At 54.3% G+C, this 19134-nt stretch overlaps 2 protein-coding genes across 6 annotated transcripts; one reads left to right on the top strand and one right to left on the bottom strand.

Annotated features, from left to right (window-relative positions):
- The first annotated feature begins 3154 nt into the window (after positions 1-3154).
- Positions 3155-13379, top strand: MGAT4B (alpha-1,3-mannosyl-glycoprotein 4-beta-N-acetylglucosaminyltransferase B). Of its 3 annotated transcripts, none has more exons than XM_081290210.1 (15): positions 3155-3569; positions 8769-8954; positions 9043-9183; positions 9274-9407; positions 9831-9877; positions 10190-10303; positions 10548-10623; positions 10790-10904; positions 11242-11372; positions 11544-11651; positions 11739-11932; positions 12338-12416; positions 12497-12584; positions 12707-12819; positions 12911-13379. In XM_081290210.1, the coding sequence occupies exons 1-15, from the start codon at positions 3473-3475 to the stop codon at positions 12932-12934; spliced, it is 1647 nt and encodes a 548-aa protein (XP_081146336.1). In that variant the 5' UTR covers positions 3155-3472; the 3' UTR covers positions 12935-13379. The 3 variants fall into 3 exon arrangements, 2 of the variants coding, with proteins under 2 accessions (XP_081146336.1, XP_081146335.1); XR_014021494.1 differs by lacking the exon at positions 3155-3569 and adding an exon at positions 5918-6095 and having other exon boundaries at positions 12691-12819; XM_081290209.1 differs by lacking the exon at positions 3155-3569 and adding an exon at positions 5918-6095.
- Positions 13380-14493: 1114 nt separating this feature from the next.
- On the bottom strand, positions 14494-17639 carry LTC4S (leukotriene C4 synthase). Of its 3 annotated transcripts, none has more exons than XM_081287853.1 (5): positions 17302-17639; positions 15291-15390; positions 15116-15186; positions 14962-15043; positions 14494-14655 (listed from the first exon to the last, which is right to left on the bottom strand). In XM_081287853.1, the coding sequence occupies exons 1-5, from the start codon at positions 17357-17359 to the stop codon at positions 14520-14522; spliced, it is 447 nt and encodes a 148-aa protein (XP_081143979.1). In that variant the 5' UTR covers positions 17360-17639; the 3' UTR covers positions 14494-14519. The 3 variants fall into 3 exon arrangements, with proteins under 3 accessions (XP_081143979.1, XP_081143978.1, XP_081143977.1); XM_081287852.1 differs by having other exon boundaries at positions 14494-14753; positions 17302-17582; XM_081287851.1 differs by having other exon boundaries at positions 14494-14753; positions 14962-15186; positions 17302-17607.
- Positions 17640-19134: the final 1495 nt, after the last annotated feature.

The following is a 19134-nucleotide window of genomic DNA, read 5'->3' on the forward strand; positions in this document are numbered from 1 at the left end:
ATGCACCAGAAATATGAAGTTAACTACTATGAATGTAACAACTATTTTTATGTAACTGACAATAGATGAAAATTCCTGTGATTTCTATCATGAGGGTCAAGGAATTGGTAATTCTGCTAACTCTGCTGCTTCCATTCATAATTGAAGGACATATCAAATTTCAATTAAAGGTTGGTGAAACAATAGATGGGGCCTGCTTGGTGGTGCAAACCTTTAATCCCAGTAACTCAGGAGGCTGAGACAGAAAGATGGCAAGCCCAAGGCCAGCCTAGGCAATTTAGTGAGATCCTGTCTCAAAATAAAAAGGACGGGGGTGGGGGGGGTGTAACTCAGTGGTAGAACATCCCTACTATTGCAGAGAGGGAGAGAGAGAAAAAATATATATATATATTTTTTTTTTTTTTTTCCCAGCTTAGCTCCTGGACCTTCGCAGTTACTTGTCCCGAGACAACATGTTAAGAAGGTTAAGGGCTGTCCCAGAAAATGTCCAGAAAGACAAAGTGGGCTGAGGGCTGGCACGTAATCTCAACACAAAAGGGCATTTTCACTGTGGGAAGCAAGAAGAACAAAGAAAGGCCCACAGCTGGGGTTTGGAAAGAAAGCAGACTTTTCTGTGCCAATGTGGCTCCATCTTCCCTCCTGGGTCAGGACTAGAGTTGCTTATCAGGCACCAGGAGCTGAACCCTTGGGTGAAGGAATGCCCCAATCCACTCCACAGGGTGACAGACAGAGCCAGGAAGTGCCTGGAGGGAGTTTGGGTGGCAGACAGGCCCAGATTAAGTAATTACTGCAAGGGCACGGAGAGCAATGGAAAACGGGAAAGGAGCCAGGCAAAGGCTGCCCTGTTTCAAAAGGAGAAGGCTGGGTGTGTGTGTGTGTGGGGGGGGGGGCTATAGTGAGGGTTCTGCTTAAGGCAGCCCAGCACTGGCACATCAGGCTGTCTTCCCACCCCATGAGCCATTTCTGACAGAGGCCCTGCACTCCTCAGACATCATGGCAGAAGCTTGGCCCCTTCTTGGGCTTTCCTCATTCCTGTTCCCCCTGCTTCAAAGACACTATGTGGAGTGTGTGTGTGGGGGTCAGATTTAGTTATTGATAATCCATCCCCTTCACTTTCACTGGTTTAATAATTTTAATATTTTTCCTTAGATCAACTTAATTTTAAACTTAAGAATACATTTTTATTTTTTGCAGTGCTGGGGATGGAACTCAGAGCCTTGAACAAGCTAGGCAAATGCTCTACCACTGAGCTACAGCCTCATCCTCATACATTTTTTGGGGGGAGGGGGGTATCAGGGATTGAACCCAGGGGCACTTAACCACTGAGCCACATCCCAGCCCTATTTTTTTTAATGTTTTTGTAGTTGTAGATGGACAGAATGCCTTTATTTTATTTGTTTATTTTTATGTGGTGCTGAGGATTGAACCCAGTGCCTCACACATACCAGGCAAGTGCTCTGCCACTGAGCTACAGCCCCAGCCCCCCTATTTTGTATTTTATTTAAAGACAGGGTCACACAGAGTTGCTTAGGGTCTTGTTAAATTTCTGAGGCTGACTTTGAACTCTCAATCTTCCTGCCTCAGCTTCCCAAACTGCTGGCTGGCTCCACACCCTGCTCCAGTACTTTATTTTTTTTTTTAAGCTGAGTTTTTATGTAACAACCCAAATGAAAACTTGTTATCTTTTGCTACAAATAGAAGATGCTTGTGAAAACACAGGAATATAAAACAGGGCAGTTTCCTCCAGAAGACTGGACTTTAGCTCCTAAAGTTCATCAGTATAGAGTGGTTGGAGAAAAGCGTAGAGCCCTGGCCTCAGCCACTGGCTCTGCTCATCTCTGCTTTTAGCATGAATAACTATGCAGGGTCAAAGGCCCAGGCCCCACCATCACCCACCCACCCACCCCTTCCCCACTCCCAGCTCTGGGCTTTCACCCTGCCCACCAGATGGGCGGCTGGCTGAGGAAAACAGACCTCCAGCTCACTCCCAATCTAAACCCACTGCCGGGCTGGAGATGTGGCTCAAGTGGTAGCGCGCTCGCCTGGCATGCGTGCGGCCCGGGTTCGATCCTCAGCACCACATACAAACAAAGATGTTGTGTCCACCAAAAACTAAAAAATAAATATATAAAAAAAAACCCAATGCCTTCAGACTTCCCCATTGGGAACCAGATGTCCTTCTAGCCAATACTCAAACTCTCAAGAAATGGTGATGAGACTCACACATGTACATCCATGAGCTCAGTGGTAGAGTTCTTGCCTAGCACACCTCTGAGGCAATGGGTTCTGTTCCCAGCAGCACTGCAAACAAAACAAAAACACCCAAATGCATACTCAGAGCCTGAACAGGGCCAGTCCTTTTATTATTTGTCTCCTTCCTGGTTCCATAGAGGGCTGGAGAAAGTTTCTAATTAATCCAGGAATGAAAGTGTAAACAGCCAGTAATAAAGTTCTAGGTGATCCTTGTACGGTTAGGTGTTGATACCCCGCATCACGCTGCGGTCCTGCCTGCTGCTCTAAACTGCGGACTAAGCCTCCCTCCTGCCCACGCCATGCCTGGCACCCAGGAAGCTACACCCACATACCCACCGGCTCTCTGACTCCTGAAAACGGCCCATTGTCTTTTTTATACAGCAGAAGCGCCTCCCCTGGTCTCCAGCACGCCTAGCCTTTTTCAGAGTAGAGAAAGGTCCTGGCAAGCGTAGTATCGGTGGGCGTCGAAGAAGGTAGTGTCCATTCCAGGCTGTGCCTCCCAGCTGGAGACAGCGCCAGTTCCAGAGCCATACCAGTCACCTCCCATCATCCAGACCTTCTCAAACACAGAGAAGGGCCTTAAGGTCCCAGAGAAATTGGAAGTGAAGTGCGGGTCTGGGTCTGGGTCTGGGAAATTCATTATGGGGATGTTACCAAAAGGAGACTTGGGATCGCCTCCACCGCCAGGCCCTGCCGCACCGCGACTGACCGCGCCGCGATGCCCTAGCCTCGACTTAACTTTAGGGCAGAGCCCAGGGCGGCCCGAAGCCCCGGACTCACGAGCCCCTGCACGGGCTACTGTCCGGAGCCAGCCAGCGGGCATCCCGGGCTCTGATCTCCCACCCCGCCCCCTCGCGGTTAGAGTGGCGGCAGCGGGTGATGCGGCCCCTTTAAATCCGGGCCGCCCCGCCCTTCGCTGTCGACTCCGCGGCTGCCCCGGATCCAGGCCGGGCCGCGGCACTCGCCGCCCAGTCCAGCCCAGCCCGGCCCGGCCCTGCAGCCGAGCCGAGGCCCCCAGTGTCCCGCGCACCGGAGGAGCAGCCAGAGCCGTCCCCGGCCGGGGCCCCATCCCAGCCCGCCCGCAGCCCGCCCGGCCCCGGCCCCCAGCCCTTCCTCGCCCCGGGGCCGGGGCCCCCGCCGCCTCCCGGCCCCTGCGCCCCGGCCCCGGTCCCCCGGGCCATGCGGCCTCGGCCCCGCCGGCGCCCGCCGCGCACCCGAGATGAGGCTCCGCAATGGCACCTTCCTGACGCTGCTGCTCTTCTGTCTGTGCGCCTTCCTCTCGCTTTCCTGGTACGCGGCGCTCAGCGGCCAGAAAGGTGAGCCCCCATCCCCCGCGGCCGCCTGGGCTCGGCTCGCGCCCGTCCCCACACCTGGGTGCACCTGGACGTCGGTGGCGGGAGAGGGGTCCGGTCAGAGGCCGCGTGAGGCGGCTAGAATTGGCCACAGGCGCCCCTGTCCTGGCCGGCCGGGAGGGCGCCCCTCCCAGGCTCGCCCCCACTTGTTTGCTGCTGGAATAACCAAATTCTCCTCTGGCCTGGGCTGGGCCAAGAGGCGGATCGGTGATCTGTCCTGTGGGTAGCGCTTGGGACTGTCCTCTGCGGGCAGTTATCCCCATGCCTGGCGATATCACTCCCATTGGTCAGTTGAGGACCCATGGAGTTATCCCAGAGGGGCAGAGACACAAGGTCACAGAGGTGAGGTAACTGTGCCCAGGTAATGTGGGGAGCCTGCCTGCTCAAGGCATCTGGACAGGAACAGGCACAGTGTTCTTGAGACAGGTGTGAGGAGGCAACTAGGCACTACTCTGCACCCCACACAGCCTAGCCACTCCATCCCACTCCCAGCGTTCAGCTCCAGCCCATGGCTCCTGTGCATACTGCTCCCTGGGGCCACCTGCCAACCTTTTCCCTGGCACCGGGGGCCCCAGGACTCCTCAGGTACCTACTCCCCAGGTATCCTTTCTGTGTATTCTCACCTGTGCAGAGTGAGTGAAGGGCCTCATGAGTAGCCAGCCCAGCCCTGGCTATTTGATCACTTACTTTGTGTGGTCTCATTGGACCACTCCTACCTCATGAAACACATCTGAAGCTTGGGCAGGTTGTCTAGTCCACCATTAGAGCCTCTGAACTGAGCACATATAATGGGAGGCCTCAGCACTGGCCGGAGTCACCTGCTGGAGGATGGGGTGTTTTGGCCTGAGGGGGCTGAGACCCTCAGAGGCCCTTTGTCCCTCCAGCCTGAGCACTGGAGGCACTATGGGAAAAGCTGCTTCCTTCCTGCAGGATCAGGCTAAGGTCAGCCGACTCTCTGCCTCCCTTCTACAAACTACTTCCCTGTTCCCCAACAGCACAGTAATGAGGCTGGAGGAGGAGGCTGGTGGAGGAGCTGGATCCTTCCTTGGGAGTCCAAGTTCCAACTGCCCCCACCAGCTTCTTGCCAGCCCAGCCCAGCCCAACCCAGCCTTTTGCTGTCATTCTGTTTGGGTGGAGGCCAGGATTGGCCTTGGGGCTCCAAGGCCAAAGATTCACAAATAAAGGACCCAGAGGAGATACCTCTTAAGGCCTGGTACACAGCGTGGCAGTATAGAGGCTGTTCAGGTAGAATGTGTTACCAGGGGATGACATAGTCAAGGCACAGTTTCTGTAGGGAGGACATGTCACCTGAGGAAGGGTATTTTGTGCCCTTGGGAGAGTATCCATGAAAACAGACTAGCGTGGCAATCTAGGTGGGGCCATGACTGAAGATCTAGGGCTCATTCAAACCAGATGATGAGCCCTTGTACCTTATCCTCAGCCAGGCCACAGTTACTGTAAGTCTTCTATAGCAGCCACATGCCCTCAGCCTTGACGTCAGGAGGCACAACCAGGTACCCCAAGGGAAGCCTCTTCTGGGAGAGTAGCTAGCTCACCATAGGTAATCAGTCTCCTGGAGGAGTAAGCAGAGGAGGGGAACAGAGTGCCTCCACCTAGGACCCCTATGCCTGAGGTGGGCATGCAGGAGGCTGGCACTCTGAGAGTCTGGGAAGAAGGAGAGCTCCCCAGTGAAGAGTGAGGCTGAGATGCAGGGATTCTTTCCCTTGGGGGATTAAATCCCAAAGCCTGAGGGAATGGAAAGGGCAATGACTATTTCCATGGGGGCCCAGTAGGGCCCTGTCTTTGGAGGCCTCAAGAGAAGCTAGAAATCTGGGCAATTGTGTGAATGTTTCATCTCATTCTTACAAGCAAACAACTCTGTATAAGCCCACAGTGAAGCCAGACTCAATCAGTCTGAAGCCAGATTAGATCCTGGCTTCCAGGTTGCTGTGGATATAGGGCTCAGGAGAAAGTCCAGTGCTTAGGAGAAAGGCAAAGGAAACCAAATCTGCAGGGAAGGGAGGAGTTGGGCAGGGAGCCAGAGAGGAAGGGGACAGCAGGAGCAAGGGACATCCAGGAAGCCTGTGTCAAGTCCAGGAAGGATTCTTAGACTTTGGCAAGATGGACCCAGGAACAGGGTTTAGGGCCCAGTTTCACATCCGGCCTTGACTATTTTTATAAAGTAGCTCTGTGGCCCTCAGCCAAACACCTGCTGAGACCCATCCCTGGGGAGGCAGACCCTTAGGGGGAGACGGAACACTGGGCCTCAGCTACACAGCCCTTCCCAGTGGATAGGCTGTCTCTCTCCCTAGTCCTGGACTTCAGTAATGTTGGACACCCTCCTTGAGTCCTGGAAGGGAGAAAGCCCAGGAGAGGGGTGGATACCTGCCATTCTCCATGTTCCCCTTCCTCCCCTACAGGTTCATAGCAGATCTCTGGCTGGACCTGGCACCTGCCTGTGGCCCTCTGAGCCTGTTTCCTCTTTCCTAAGTATGCAACCCTGGAGCTCTAGCTTGGTTCTGGAATTTATTTCTTCACCTAGGTGGAACATTGTGGGCCCCAGGGTGCCTGATTCCTCTGCCTCCAGGGAAGGAATGAGAACACCTCCAGGCCAATAGTGTACCAATAGCTCTCAATAGTGGTCACAACTTCAGTCCTTGCTTGGGGCCAGCTCTACCCTGCCTTCCTAAAGTGGGAAGTTATGGATGGAAAGAGAAGCCAAAGTCTCTAATTCCCAGGATCCTCTGCCATGCCCTGTTCTGCTCACCCAGAGGGACCACAGGCTCTTACAGGCTTTGCCTCCTCATCACTTGAGTTGCCTTCTCAGCCCACTCACCACCCAGCCCATAAAGATTGTGGGATGATGGGATGGCCTGGCAGAGCCCTGGTATAAGCAGAGCCCATGGGGAAGGTGGTCACAGAGCTTGAATTTCTGGCTTTGACAGGCTAGGACAGAGTGGACCCACCATCAGAAAAGCCAGGGTTGAGGGTCAGACCCAAATCTTATGGGCAGGCAAGACAAGGCTAGCAGTGTTCAGGGAAATTACAGTAGCTAGCCCTAGCTTGGGTAGGAGCCATTTCCAACAGAAGAGAGACCATGGTAGGGAATAAGCTGTGGTCAATAAGCCTAGGTGGCCAGGATGATTCAGAAAAGCATTGTCCACCATGGCCTGCCTGTCCTGTCCACCTGGGGCAGTCCAATAAGGGACAGAGTTTGGTCGATTTAAATAACAGAGAAGTCCAGGGTAGGGGAATTGGGGCTCTAGTTAGAGGTATGTGAGCCTTCCCTCCCCCCTCAGAGTGGCCCCACCTCAGGGAGCTATTTTGGATGGAGCCAGTGGCACAAGTTTGCCCCTTAGCTACACTACACAGAGGGAGGCACCTGTTCTACCCAGGCAGCTCTGAACTCCCTCCTTGGAGCTCTGAGAGTCTCAGCACCTCTGATTCTCTCTGTCAGCTACTACTACCACTACTGAAAAGAGAAGAGCTGTGAGTGTTGAAAATGGCCAATTCTGCACTCAAGGAGTCAGGTTTCTAGGGTAACTGGCTAGGAGCCTCTCAGATCTGGTAACCCAACTCCTTCTCCCCCCAACCCCCACCACCAAGCAAGGTGTGTGGCTTTTAACCCTAGTGAGGCAGGGTGTGGGAAGATTGGGGAACCATCTGCTCTAGTAAGAGGTACCTCCAGGGGGATCTGCTTAGCTTTGTCTTCTCCAATTCCCTCTTCTTGCTCTGGGACTTAGCATTTAAACCTCTGCCTGGTCTGAGGCTGGAGCTGCAGAAGGAGGTGTGTCCTTTGCCTTGATCCTGACCTTTGGTGCACAGGGCTGGATAGGGGTAATGCCATCCTAGGGTACTGAAGGAGCTGTGAACCCACCGGAGATCAAGGAATAGAAGAACTGCTTGGGGTAGGAGGGGAGTTCTGGAAGGATTCTTAAATTTTGAGACCTGGAAACAAGGCCTTGAAGGCTACATGTACTTTCACTAGTCCCATAAGACAAAAGGGGATTCCAGGCAGAAGAAACAGCTGTGCAAAAGCAATAAATGTTAGATGAGTAAGAGGTGTATATGATGGCAAATAAAGAGGGCAAAAGCCAGACTAACAAAGGCCTCAAATGCACAGTCTGGCAGGAACTGCTGGCACCCAGCCACGGGGGTTGTTTATCATTCTTGTCCACTGGTCCTTGCCAGACCAGTGGAGCCAGGTGCTTGACACCCCGGAAAATCCTCTCTGCTCTCAGGCAGCCCCACCTGTGCTGTTCCCAGCCTACGTATACCCCTAATGCCCAAGCCCAGCTACTGCTAGCTGGGTTCCTATTGGAGGTTCTGACCCAGTTCCTCCTGGGTGGCATGCAGACCCTTTGAGGTGGCCCAGGCCACAAGTCTCCAGAGTTGCAGGCATTCAGGGCTTCTGTCCACCCCTATCCCCTGACTGTTTGAGCAACACTTAGGCTAGTTTCTCAACTTCATCTACTTATCTGAGCAAGCAGGTGGGATGGGAGTGGCTAAAACTGCAGCAGCCACTCCCAGGGTCCTATGTGACACTGAGAATTCAGTGCAGATGACAACCAGGACTGTGAACAGACACTCAGGGTCACAGATCAGTCCTACTGGGACGATAGGAATAGGAGTTCAGGGAGGCTGGCTGTCCCCAGAAGGACTTGGGGATGGTGCTGACTTTGAGCTCAGGTAAGGGTGACAAGAGGGAAGGGGAAGGCTAGAGCTGAGGAACTGCTTGAAGAAGGGAAAAGTCCTTGTATCCTGGATGGGACCTTGGGTGTTCTAATCCCCACAAGGAGCACATGCAAAAGAAGCAGGAGCGGGGCTTTGGGGGCCAATGGGCGGATTCAGTCTGAGGCTATTCCATCCCCTGCTTAGCATTCCCTGGCTTGGGACTGGAAGTGATCTAGTGGTGTTCTGACTTTAGAGGTCTCCTCAAAGGAGTATGGTGAGAGGGCAAATCCCCCTGCTGGGGGCTTGCCTACCCCAAGCATGAGCATCAGTGTGACTTTATGTAAGGCAGACACTAGAAGAGCTATAGATGTGCTATTGTAGATGTGCACAGATGGGTATTCAGCTGTATGCACTAATATGAGCAAGGGACTTACCTGAGCAAGGTATGCTCCAGGCCGCCCCCTGGTAACTATGCATACGCCCTCACAGGCGACGTAGTGGACGTTTACCAGCGGGAGTTCCTGGCGCTGCGCGACCGATTGCACGCGGCTGAGCAGGAGAGTCTTAAGCGCTCCAAGGAGCTCAACCTGGTACTGGATGAGATCAAGAGAGCCGTGTCAGAGAGACAGGCGCTGCGAGACGGAGAAGGCAATCGCACCTGGGGCCGCCTAACAGGTGAACTGTGCAGAGGGCAGGATGAGGCACACAGGGACTGACAGATCGCAGGCCCACTGTCTGACCAGTTCCTTTCTGATCCACCCAGAGGACCCCCGACTGAAGCCGTGGAACGTCTCGCACAGGCACGTGCTGCACCTGCCCACAGTCTTCCACCACTTGCCACACCTACTGGCCAAGGAGAGCAGTCTGCAACCAGCAGTGCGCGTGGGCCAGGGCCGCACAGGAGGTAGGAGTGTAGTAGCCTAGCAGGGGCAAGAGGCGGGCAGTGAGGAGTCCCCAGCGTCATGCCCACTGTCATCCCTGTGCGCCCCTACAGTGTCGGTGGTGATGGGTATCCCGAGCGTGCGGCGCGAGGTGCACTCGTACCTGACAGACACGCTGCACTCCCTCATTTCTGAGCTGAGTCCGCAGGAGAAGGAAGACTCTGTCATCGTGGTGCTGATCGCCGAGGCGAGTGGTCTAGGGCGTGGGGGTGAGGAAGGTATAGAAGGAAGACCCAAGATTCAAAATAACCAGAAAAGAAGTAATAAATAAAAGCAGAACAACATCCTGGAGGAAAAGACTACCAGAAGTTTCATTCACAAATTTATCAAAACAAAGTTAAGACAAAAGAAGCATTTTAGCGCCCCCTCGTGGAGATGGCCTGTTATCTGGTTCCATTCACCCCACTCTATGTCAGCCCCCTATGTATCCCAAAGGGCTTTGCCTGAGGTAACTGCGACCCCCAGCCCTGGCCTTACTTGGCCTTCGTGACAAGAGGCTCATTCCATCCACACGTGGGGACATCTGAAGTCTGCACCCCTGTCCCTCCTTCCTTATTCCAGGCCATTAGGGGTGGTAACCAGGCTAAGAGGGTGCTTGGTTTTCCCACAGACTGACTCTCAGTATACATCGGCAGTAACAGAGAACATCAAGGCCTTGTGAGTACTGGAAACCCAAGAAAGCTGGTGAAGGGAAGGCCCTTGGGGTGCTGGGCAGACAGAAGCCTGCCTCCCCCACAAGATGGTGCCTTCCGTCTGTGGGGGAAGATGCTTCCCCTGTTGGCTGAGAGAGGGTGAGTGTGTAGGGGTGTCCAAGCCCCTCTGGAGCCTCAGTGTCTCAGTACACTGGTTGTGATGGTGTGGGAAGGAGAGGGGATGTCTGCCTGGTGAGCCCTAACAAAGGGTTGGCTCAGAGGCCCCTGTAGCCCTGGAGGCTGCACACCCACTGGGCCTTCCTGCCCCTCTCTCCAGGTTCCCCACGGAGATCCATTCCGGGCTCCTGGAGGTCATTTCCCCTTCCCCTCACTTCTACCCTGACTTCTCCCGCCTCCGAGAGTCCTTTGGGGACCCCAAGGAGAGAGTCAGGTACTTGCCCACTTCCCCCCAACACCTTGGTGGCCCCAATAGTCTGTAAGATTCCCATCTGCTGAGAATCCAGCCTGTTGGTATCTGAGTCCAGAGCACTTGTCACCATGTGTCTGTCCTTGGAGGACTGCTGCATGGGGATGGGGGATGGAGGATGGGTCCCTCCCACTCAGTGGCTTCTCTGGTAGTCACACTGGAAGTGAAGGAGTCTCAGGAGCTGAGAGCCCTGCCCTCCAACCCACAGGTGGAGGACCAAACAGAACCTCGATTATTGTTTCCTCATGATGTATGCGCAATCCAAAGGCATCTACTATGTGCAGGTCAGCCTTGAGATCCTGTATGCCCCTGCTCTACCCCAGACCTTGGTTGGGCCTGGATGCTTAGCCCTGACCTGCCTCATATCCCTTCCTGCTCTGGCTTTGATTAAACTTGGATGAAGGACCCTGCCCTGCCTGTGTCCATCCTGAGTCCCAAACTTTCATGCAGCTGGAGGATGACATCGTAGCCAAGCCCAACTACCTGAGCACCATGAAGAACTTCGCACTGCAGCAACCCTCAGAGGACTGGATGATCCTGGAGTTCTCCCAGCTGGGCTTCATTGGTATGCCAACCCTTACCCAGTCCCACTGGCCTGTCCACAGCCCTTCAATCCTGCCCACCCCTCTGCTATTAGCTCTTAGCTCCAGTATCATGCTGTCATGCTTATGAGCCTTTGTCCAGATTGAGGTGTCCTAGAGTGCCTGCTATAGCCCCATCTGCCCTCTGCGTGGGGATGTCTGGGTTCACCATCCTGTCTATCCCCTTATGCCCCCACCTGCCAAAAGCTGTTTCACAGATTTGTAGTGGAACTCTTCCAGTGGCTCTCACAGGAATTAAAGAGGGTCAAGCAATGCTATCCATTCTGTACCCATTATTCCCCACCCCAACCCCATCTCCAGGAAAGATGTTCAAGTCATTGGACCTGAGCCTGATTGTGGAGTTCATCCTCATGTTCTACCGGGACAAGCCCATTGACTGGCTTCTGGACCATATTCTCTGGGTGAAGGTCTGCAACCCTGAAAAGGATGCGGTAAGTAGGGGGTGCACAGAGTGAGGAACAGGAGAAGCTGGGCATTCAGCCAATAGCATTTGACTATGTTCTCCTCCACATGTCTGATCATGAGGAGATAGCCCTGCTGGCCAGGCCTGCCCTTGGAGTTGGGGCTCAGCTGAACCCTAGGGTGTCACTCTCCCTTCACAGAAGCATTGTGACCGGCAGAAGGCCAACCTTCGGATCCGCTTTAAGCCGTCCCTCTTCCAGCACGTGGGCACTCACTCGTCACTGGCTGGCAAAATCCAGAAACTGAAGGTGAGGTATACCACATGCTCCTGAGGCAGGGATGGGGTTCAGGGTGAAGCTCACTCATGCTCAACTCACTGTTCCTCTGTGCCACAGGACAAGGATTTTGGAAAGCAGGCCCTGAGGAAGGAGCATGTGAACCCACCCGCCGAGGTGAGCACAAGCCTGAAGACATACCAGCATTTCACCCTGGAGAAGGCCTACCTACGTGAGGATTTCTTCTGGGCGTTCACACCTGCTGCAGGGGACTTCATTCGCTTCCGCTTCTTCCAACCATTACGCCTTGAGCGGTCAGTGTCAACAGCCACAGGGCCACATTGGGGGAGGGGGCAGGGTGCTGACCTCAGCACAAGTTCCTATGCCTGCATATGACCCCCAGAAAATTGACCTCACTGTTATCTAACCTCACCATGCCTCAGTTTTTTTTTTATCTGCAAAGTGGGGCTCATAACAGTACCTTACTACCTTGTGAGGACTAGTTTAGTCAGTGCCTCTAGGTGATGGTTGTCACTAGATCATTGTCAATGATCGTTGTCCCAAGGTAAGGCCCTGGCTGCCTTTCATGGCCCATAGATGGCCTGTGATGGTATCTACCCCCCCCCCCAGCTCTGGGGCCCACCTGACCTTTTTCTGCTGAATCCTGGGCAGTGTGTCACCCTTTGCAGCAGCTCACCCATTTGTCTGGCCATGTGCAGGTTCTTCTTCCGCAGCGGGAACATTGAGCACCCAGAAGACAAGCTCTTCAACACTTCTGTGGAGGTGCTGCCCTTTGACGTGAGTGTTCCAGGATGTGGGTGGACACTGAGGCTTGACCCTCTCATGGCAACCACTCCAGCCCCTTGATTTGCCCCCAGAATCCCCAGTCAGAGAAGGAGGCCCTGCAGGAGGGCCGCTCAGCCACTCTTCGTTATCCTCGGAGCCCTGATGGCTACCTTCAGATAGGTGAGTAAAGGACAGTGGGGGCTGGGGGGCCATCTGGCTGGGCTGAACATGCAGGCCCTGTTGAGTGTTAGGCTGAGTGTTAGGTTTTGGCATGTTTACTTCTCAGCACTGCCCTCCCCTAGGCTCCTTCTACAAGGGTGTGGCAGAAGGTGAGGTAGACCCTGCCTTTGGACCCCTGGAAGCACTGCGTCTGTCCATTCAGACTGATTCCCCAGTGTGGGTCATTCTGAGTGAGGTAAGCCAGGGTAAGGTGCAGGGAACAGCAGGGAAACCATGACAGAGCCCTGAGCCCTGAGCCGCACTGACCCTGTGCCCAACTCCTCCAGATCTTCCTGAAAAAAGCCGACTGAGTGAGGGCTTCTGAGGGTGCTCTGTGGCCAGCCCTGAAGCCCATGTGTCCAAGGATGTTGTCGTTGCTGCCCCCGGAGGGTCAGACGCATCCATCCTGTCCAGAGGGTTCTGTGCAAGGCCTGGGGTCCACCGCTGGCCCGGAGGCCCCAGGAGCTGGTGCTGCCCCTGCCCGCCAGCCGCGGGAAGAGGCAGGCGGCCCCCACACTGTGCCTGAGGGCTGGCCCACTGGCTGCCCGCCCGAACTGTTCACACCCGGCCAGCTGGCTTGGGCCAGGCCGTTTTAGAAGAGCTTTTTCTTGGGCGCCCACTGTCTCTGGCGCGAACACTGGAATGCATATACTACTTTATGTGCTGTGTTTTTTATTCTTGGATACATTTGATTTTTTCACGTAAGTCCACATATACTTCTATAAGAGCGTGACTTGTAATAAAGGATTAATGAAGTGTGTGCCTCAAATATGAATGCTCTGAGTTCTGGCCAGGCAACTCCTGGTGTGCCTCTACACTTGCCCAACCTCCAAGGACCCCATTTGCTGGTGGTCAAAGGAAGCCCTGGTACTCAGAGACCCCACCCTATATGAGCTGCAGTGATGGACTTGATCTCTCAGGGCTAGCTAGGCCAAGGGCCCAGCCTTCTGCTGATACATGTCCAGAGCTTCTGCAGCCACTGCTCAATAGGACCTTGCTCAATTCCAGGTAGGGTCCTGGCAGTCTAGTCAGTAACTCATGGATCATTAACTCGGAGTTCAGGTCCAAGCACCCAAAGCTGCCCCCATCCTAGGAGTAATCCCTTCCTCAAGTATATCCCTTCCCCATATCACTGTAGGCTGGCGTCCCCCTGCCCCTCCTGCCTGTGCTGCCAGCCTTTCCTTGGTGCCTCTAGTTAAGGTATTCTCCATCCTCTTTATTCCATCTCCTTCATGGTTCTCTGTCCTTGTCCTTGTCTTCTGCTCATCTGGCTTCCCTAGTCTCAGACTAGGGTCTTCTTCCCTAAAACAAATGAGCCACCTCCAGCCAACCTCAGGGCACACGGTTTTGACCCTACTTATAAAACCTTTGTGCTCTGCTATCTAGGCTAAAAGTTACTTTTAGAAATGATTTTCCCATAGGCCTTCCTGGTGTCTGGTCCCCCAAGGCACCCTGATGCTTTCTTGAGAAAACCTATCCTTGACTACACTTCGGTTCATGCCCACTACTCTACTGCTCTTGACATGGGGGACACAGTACTGATCAAAAAAGGGATCTCTACTCTCATTTCGGGAGAGACTGACCAGTTCTGGTTGTGAAGGCAGTGTGGGGGAAGATGAGAAATTAGGTAGCCAAGGTCAGTGGAAGGGAAAGAAGGCTTGAGGGACAAGGGGGAAAAGAACACTAAATGGGGGGGGGGGGGGGCGGGGACGGGTAAGGACTTAGAGGGAAGGGGAAGCCCTTTCCTCTGTGGCCCCATCCATACCTCCGAGCCCCAACACTACTGCCACAGCCAACGGCTGAATCCCTGCAAGCTTTACACACACACACACACACACACACACACACACACGACCCAGAAAATGCAGTTGGGGGGTCCAGTCACGGAATCTTTAATTAGACACTGGGATGCAGGGGTGGGCAACCATCCTTTGCTCCTGGACTCTCTGGCTCTTCCCAACGTTGCCAACCCGCTGTCCTTCCTCTCAAGTCATCATAGGCAGCAGCTTCTGGAACCGTCTGAGAAGCGCAGCTTGCAGGGTGGCCGGGAGGAAGTGGAAGAGTAGTCCGAGGGCAGCCAGCGCCACAAGCAGCCAGAGCGCGTGCGCGCTCGCGTACAGGGGGGCCAACCTGCGGGCCAAGCTCAGCGGGTGCAGGAGGAGGCTCCGCCTCTCTCCAGCTCACGCACCAGACCTGTCCACCCTCTCCGCTCAGGGTTAAGGCACCGCCTGGCAAGCCGATGGCCAACTATCTGCCAAGGGCCCGGGCCTTCAGAACCCTGCCCTTGAGCGATCTTTCCCCAGAACAGCTTTACTGGGAGTCCCGCCCGGGTTCTCACCTTAGTTGCGCCGAGCGCGCGTAGCCCTGGAAGTAGCGGAGGCGCGCGAACAGGTAGACCAAACCACACAGAGCTGCCGCGCCTGCGAGAGTGACAGGTGAGCTCTGGGGGACCCCAGGGGACCCACTGCAACGCCCATCTCCTGCCCCCAGACCTTCGTGGAAAAAGATGCCAGCGACCCAGAGCATTGCGAGGAACAGCGGGAAGTACTCGCTGCAGTTAACCCTGTGGAGGAGGCGGGGTAGATGAGACCGCCGGTCTGGTTGGTCCTCTGACCCTAATCCGCCTCATTCTGGCTACTCTCTCCGCGCCCTCCCGCCGCTCCTCACTGGGCTCGGTAGACGCGCTCGAACTCAGGCGGACCGGTGGTAAGCGGCGGGGACACGCGGAAAGCCCTGCGCGCCCAGATCACCTGCAGAGAGAAGTAGGCTGGGAGCAGAGGGGAGGCCAGAGTCAGGTCTGGACGCCCCGCAGACTTGTGAGGAGGCCTTCTCCTGTCTCACCCTGCACTTTCCCTTCTTCACGCAAAACGATTCCCCTCTAACTCCATTCCACGAGAATCTCCTATCAGACCCGTCTGCCGGCTGTATCAAGGATGCTTAATGGGGAGGGCAGGGCTGAAGCTGCGGGCAGGAAAAGGCCCAGTCCTTTCTGCCTCGAGAGTGGTGCAATCTGTTGGTGGGAGAGGCCACATGAGACTTTGCTCCTGAACAATTTGACTTGCAAAACTTAGGCAAATGCCCAACTTCTACTCTCTAAGCATGGACTTCAGCTTTCTAGTCTCTGGACAGGAAGTGCCACCGGTGGGCGGGGGCGTAGGGGGTGGGAGTGATGAGATGTGGGGGAGGAGGCTGAGGTAGAATTGAACTCTATTCCTCCAAATCCAAGGAAGCACACCCTAGTGGCTAAGAGACCCTGTTCACTCAAATCACCCAGAAAGAGCCCCCTGATGCTGCTTAAAGCTTAGGTCACTCAAGCCTGTGTCCCAAGGCCTCCAAACTGTGGCATAGGCTCCAGTCTGTTTTTCTGTTCAAACATTATAGACTTAACCCTAAATCTTACAGATGCCTTCTTTCCTGCTCCCAAGTAATTGCAGCCGGGACTTTCCCAGCCTAACTCCAGGATGCCCAGGAAAGGTGCAGAAGGTGGGCTGGCCATAAGGGGCCCTTCTTTTGCAGTGCGCAGAGGTCTAGGCCAGGTCCTGACCTCACACACAGGCCTGTCTCCCGGTGAGTTCCATGGCCCTAGTGCCTTTGGTGCCAGGCCCTTTGTAGACATATCCCATTCCAAGTGTACTGTGGGTGCTAAGGGGTGACCATGCCAGCACAATGTAGATTATGGAGCTAAACCTGTGGCTACATGAGAAGAAATTGGGGACCCATCTTGTTTGTGATGCTAGAGGTCACGTTGACCTGCCTGTTTAGTCCTTTCAGGACCTCAACACAGACTGTGCCATATCTTAGCCCTCATATTGCTGGGGCAATGGTGTCCTCAAACAGCAGAGATATCTGGCCCAGGTATGTGTCTAGGGCCAGTCTGAGAAAAGCATCAAAGTCAGGCACCTTTTGGGGGACTAGGAAGCAGGTTTCAATCCTGTCCAGGTCTGCATGGTCCCAGTGTGGAAGGTGCCTTTGAAGGAAGGGCAAGGGAATGGGCACTTCTTGGGATTCCCAGAGAGGGACACTGGAAAGGACAGAGATCAGTTGCTCTAAGCCCATGACCTGCCATCCTGGTAGTCTCTATACACAAGGGCCATCCTACCTTGGGCCATGGAGGGAATTCTTCTCCCAAGAATGAAGGGTGCAGTCATGAATGGTCCCACCATTCATTTAGGTGGTCTCCCACCCACAAGTCCTACAGCTCCACACAGTTGGATACCACACTAGAATCCTTTGGGAGTCCTGCCGTCCTCCAGGCTTCTTATGCTGGCTAAGAGGCCACCAACCCCCATCCCCAAGCCAGCACCTAGCATGCCTACTTCAGTTGTCCCTCAGCAGTCTTTTTCCTTCTTGCTGCTTGTCCCCCTTATTCATCCAAGCCTCTCAGTGTTAGTAACTGCGCAGAGTTTCACAGCTTGTCCTGCAGACACCCCCACAGCTTTCCCTTCCCTACCTTATGAAAATCCAAGTGAGCCTCTCAACCAGAACTCAGGCCCTAGGGCATGTAAGTCTCCAGTGACTCTGGAAAAGTGTGGGCCTTGGCAATAGGAACCTAGACTGGAGGTAACCCTCTGCCCTTCACCCAGGTCTGGGACCCCCATCCCTTTCCGAGGGTCTGGAAGATAGAAGACAGATTGCATGAGTCTGATGCCTACCCACTTCCAGATAGGAGCCATCCTACCTTGCAGCAGGACTCCCAGGAGGGTAACACTGGCCAGAAGAGCCACCTCGTCTTTCATGGTGCCAGTAGTGGAAGGGCTAGCTGCAGAGTTCTTATCAGCCCATCTGCTGCTCAGAAGCGGGCCCCAGAGAGGAAGAGCAGCTCAGCACCCACTCCACCCCTTCTCAGTGGAGGGGGGTGCATAGCGGGGGAGTAACCACAAAGGCAGGGAGCCTAGGCTAGCTGGAAGGGCGGAAGCCAGAACTGGGGACAGTCTGGCCACTTCCCTAGTTCTTCTTGCCCCTTCCATGACTGGTTCTGTGTTGACAGAGCCCAAGCTGTCCACTCAGGCCTGCTTCAGTGCTGGGTATGTCCAGTTGTTTTGTTCCCCCACAGTTTTTCCCCTTGCTGTGCACCCTTAGCTGGTCCCAGATGGCCCTTCAGACTTCCCCTTCTTCCCAAGTCCTAGACTCCAGGCTCCCAGGCTCCCAGCCTTGATTCGCCCACCCACCCATACCCACACTTCCCTATTTCCCCACCTCTAACCAGGGCTATTCAGTAGTGTACAACCTTCAACAACAATGACTATAACCTTCCCAGCTTCCTCTGGCCTCATAATGAAGTCCAAGTGCCCCCAGTCACACTAGGCCTAGCCATGTTCTTGATCCTTTCAAGCAACATCATGCCTGCCATCCTGGTAGCCTCTATGCACGAGAGCCATTCTACCTTGGGCCATGGAGGGAATTCTTCTCCCAAGGCCTCCTGGCTGGCAGGGTGGGTCTTCTTACTTGGGAGTCTCTGACCCCAAGCAGTCATCTGGCTTTTTCTGCACAGCATCCCAGTTAGCTCAGGATAACATTTCTCACTTTTCTGAGGCCCCAATCCTCCCACACTTTAGTCCTGTGATCTGGACAGAACTGACTCTTGCCCCTCCCAGGCCTTGGGATGGACATGTGAGCCAGCCAGGCCCAGTGGTGTGTATCTGTAATCCGAGAGGCTCGGAAGGCTGAGACGGGAGAATCACAAGACCCTATCTCAAAATAAAATACAGAAAGGGCTGCGGATGGGCTCAGATGTTAAATGCCCCTGGGTTCAACTCCTGGTACCAAAAAACAAAACTGTGTGAGCCAAGGCTGACTCAAGATGGTGAGATGTGATTCTGGAAAATTCATTAGCAATTTGGGCAAAGAAGTTTAGAGTTGGGAGAGAGACTGCTCAGGGCACCAGAGGACTCCGGCTTGTGAGCCCTGGGGCCCACCTTGCCTGCCATGCTCTCCCAGGCCCTTCAGCCTTTTCAGGGTTGTGTTGTTGTTGTTTTGTGATACTTGGGACTGAACCTTGAGGTGCTTACTCTGCCACTGAGCTACATCTCCAGCACTTTTGATTTTTTATTTTGATACAGGGTCTTGCTAAATTGCCGAGGCTGCCCTTGAACTTGCGATCCTACTGCCTCAACCACAGAATGGAGTAGCTGGGATCACAGGCGTGTTCCCCTATACCCAGCCAGTCTTTTCAGTTTTGTGAAATGTCACTTCTCTTTTTGACTAAAGCTGTTTCGAGGTGGGCTTGGTCAGTGATAACAGATTCAAGATTGATACAGAAGATGCAAAGGCATGCCAGCTCGGTGACGTGCTGGTAATGCCAGAGATTGGGAGTTGAGGGTACAAAGGTAGGGGCCATTGAAGGCCACAAGCAATCATGGCTTTGCTGTGGAAAAGGAGGGGACAGAGTAACTGCTACTTCACCAGGTCTTGAGCCACCAGGATGCGGTCCCACATGCACACACTGGCTGGTCACACCAGAAGAGTCTCAATATGTCTAGGTCATTGACCTTGGAAGCTCCACGCTTAACAT

Source organism: Spermophilus citellus (assembly GCF_964194105.1).
Source record: "Spermophilus citellus genome assembly, chromosome: 1".
NCBI lineage: Eukaryota > Metazoa > Chordata > Mammalia > Rodentia > Sciuridae > Spermophilus > Spermophilus citellus.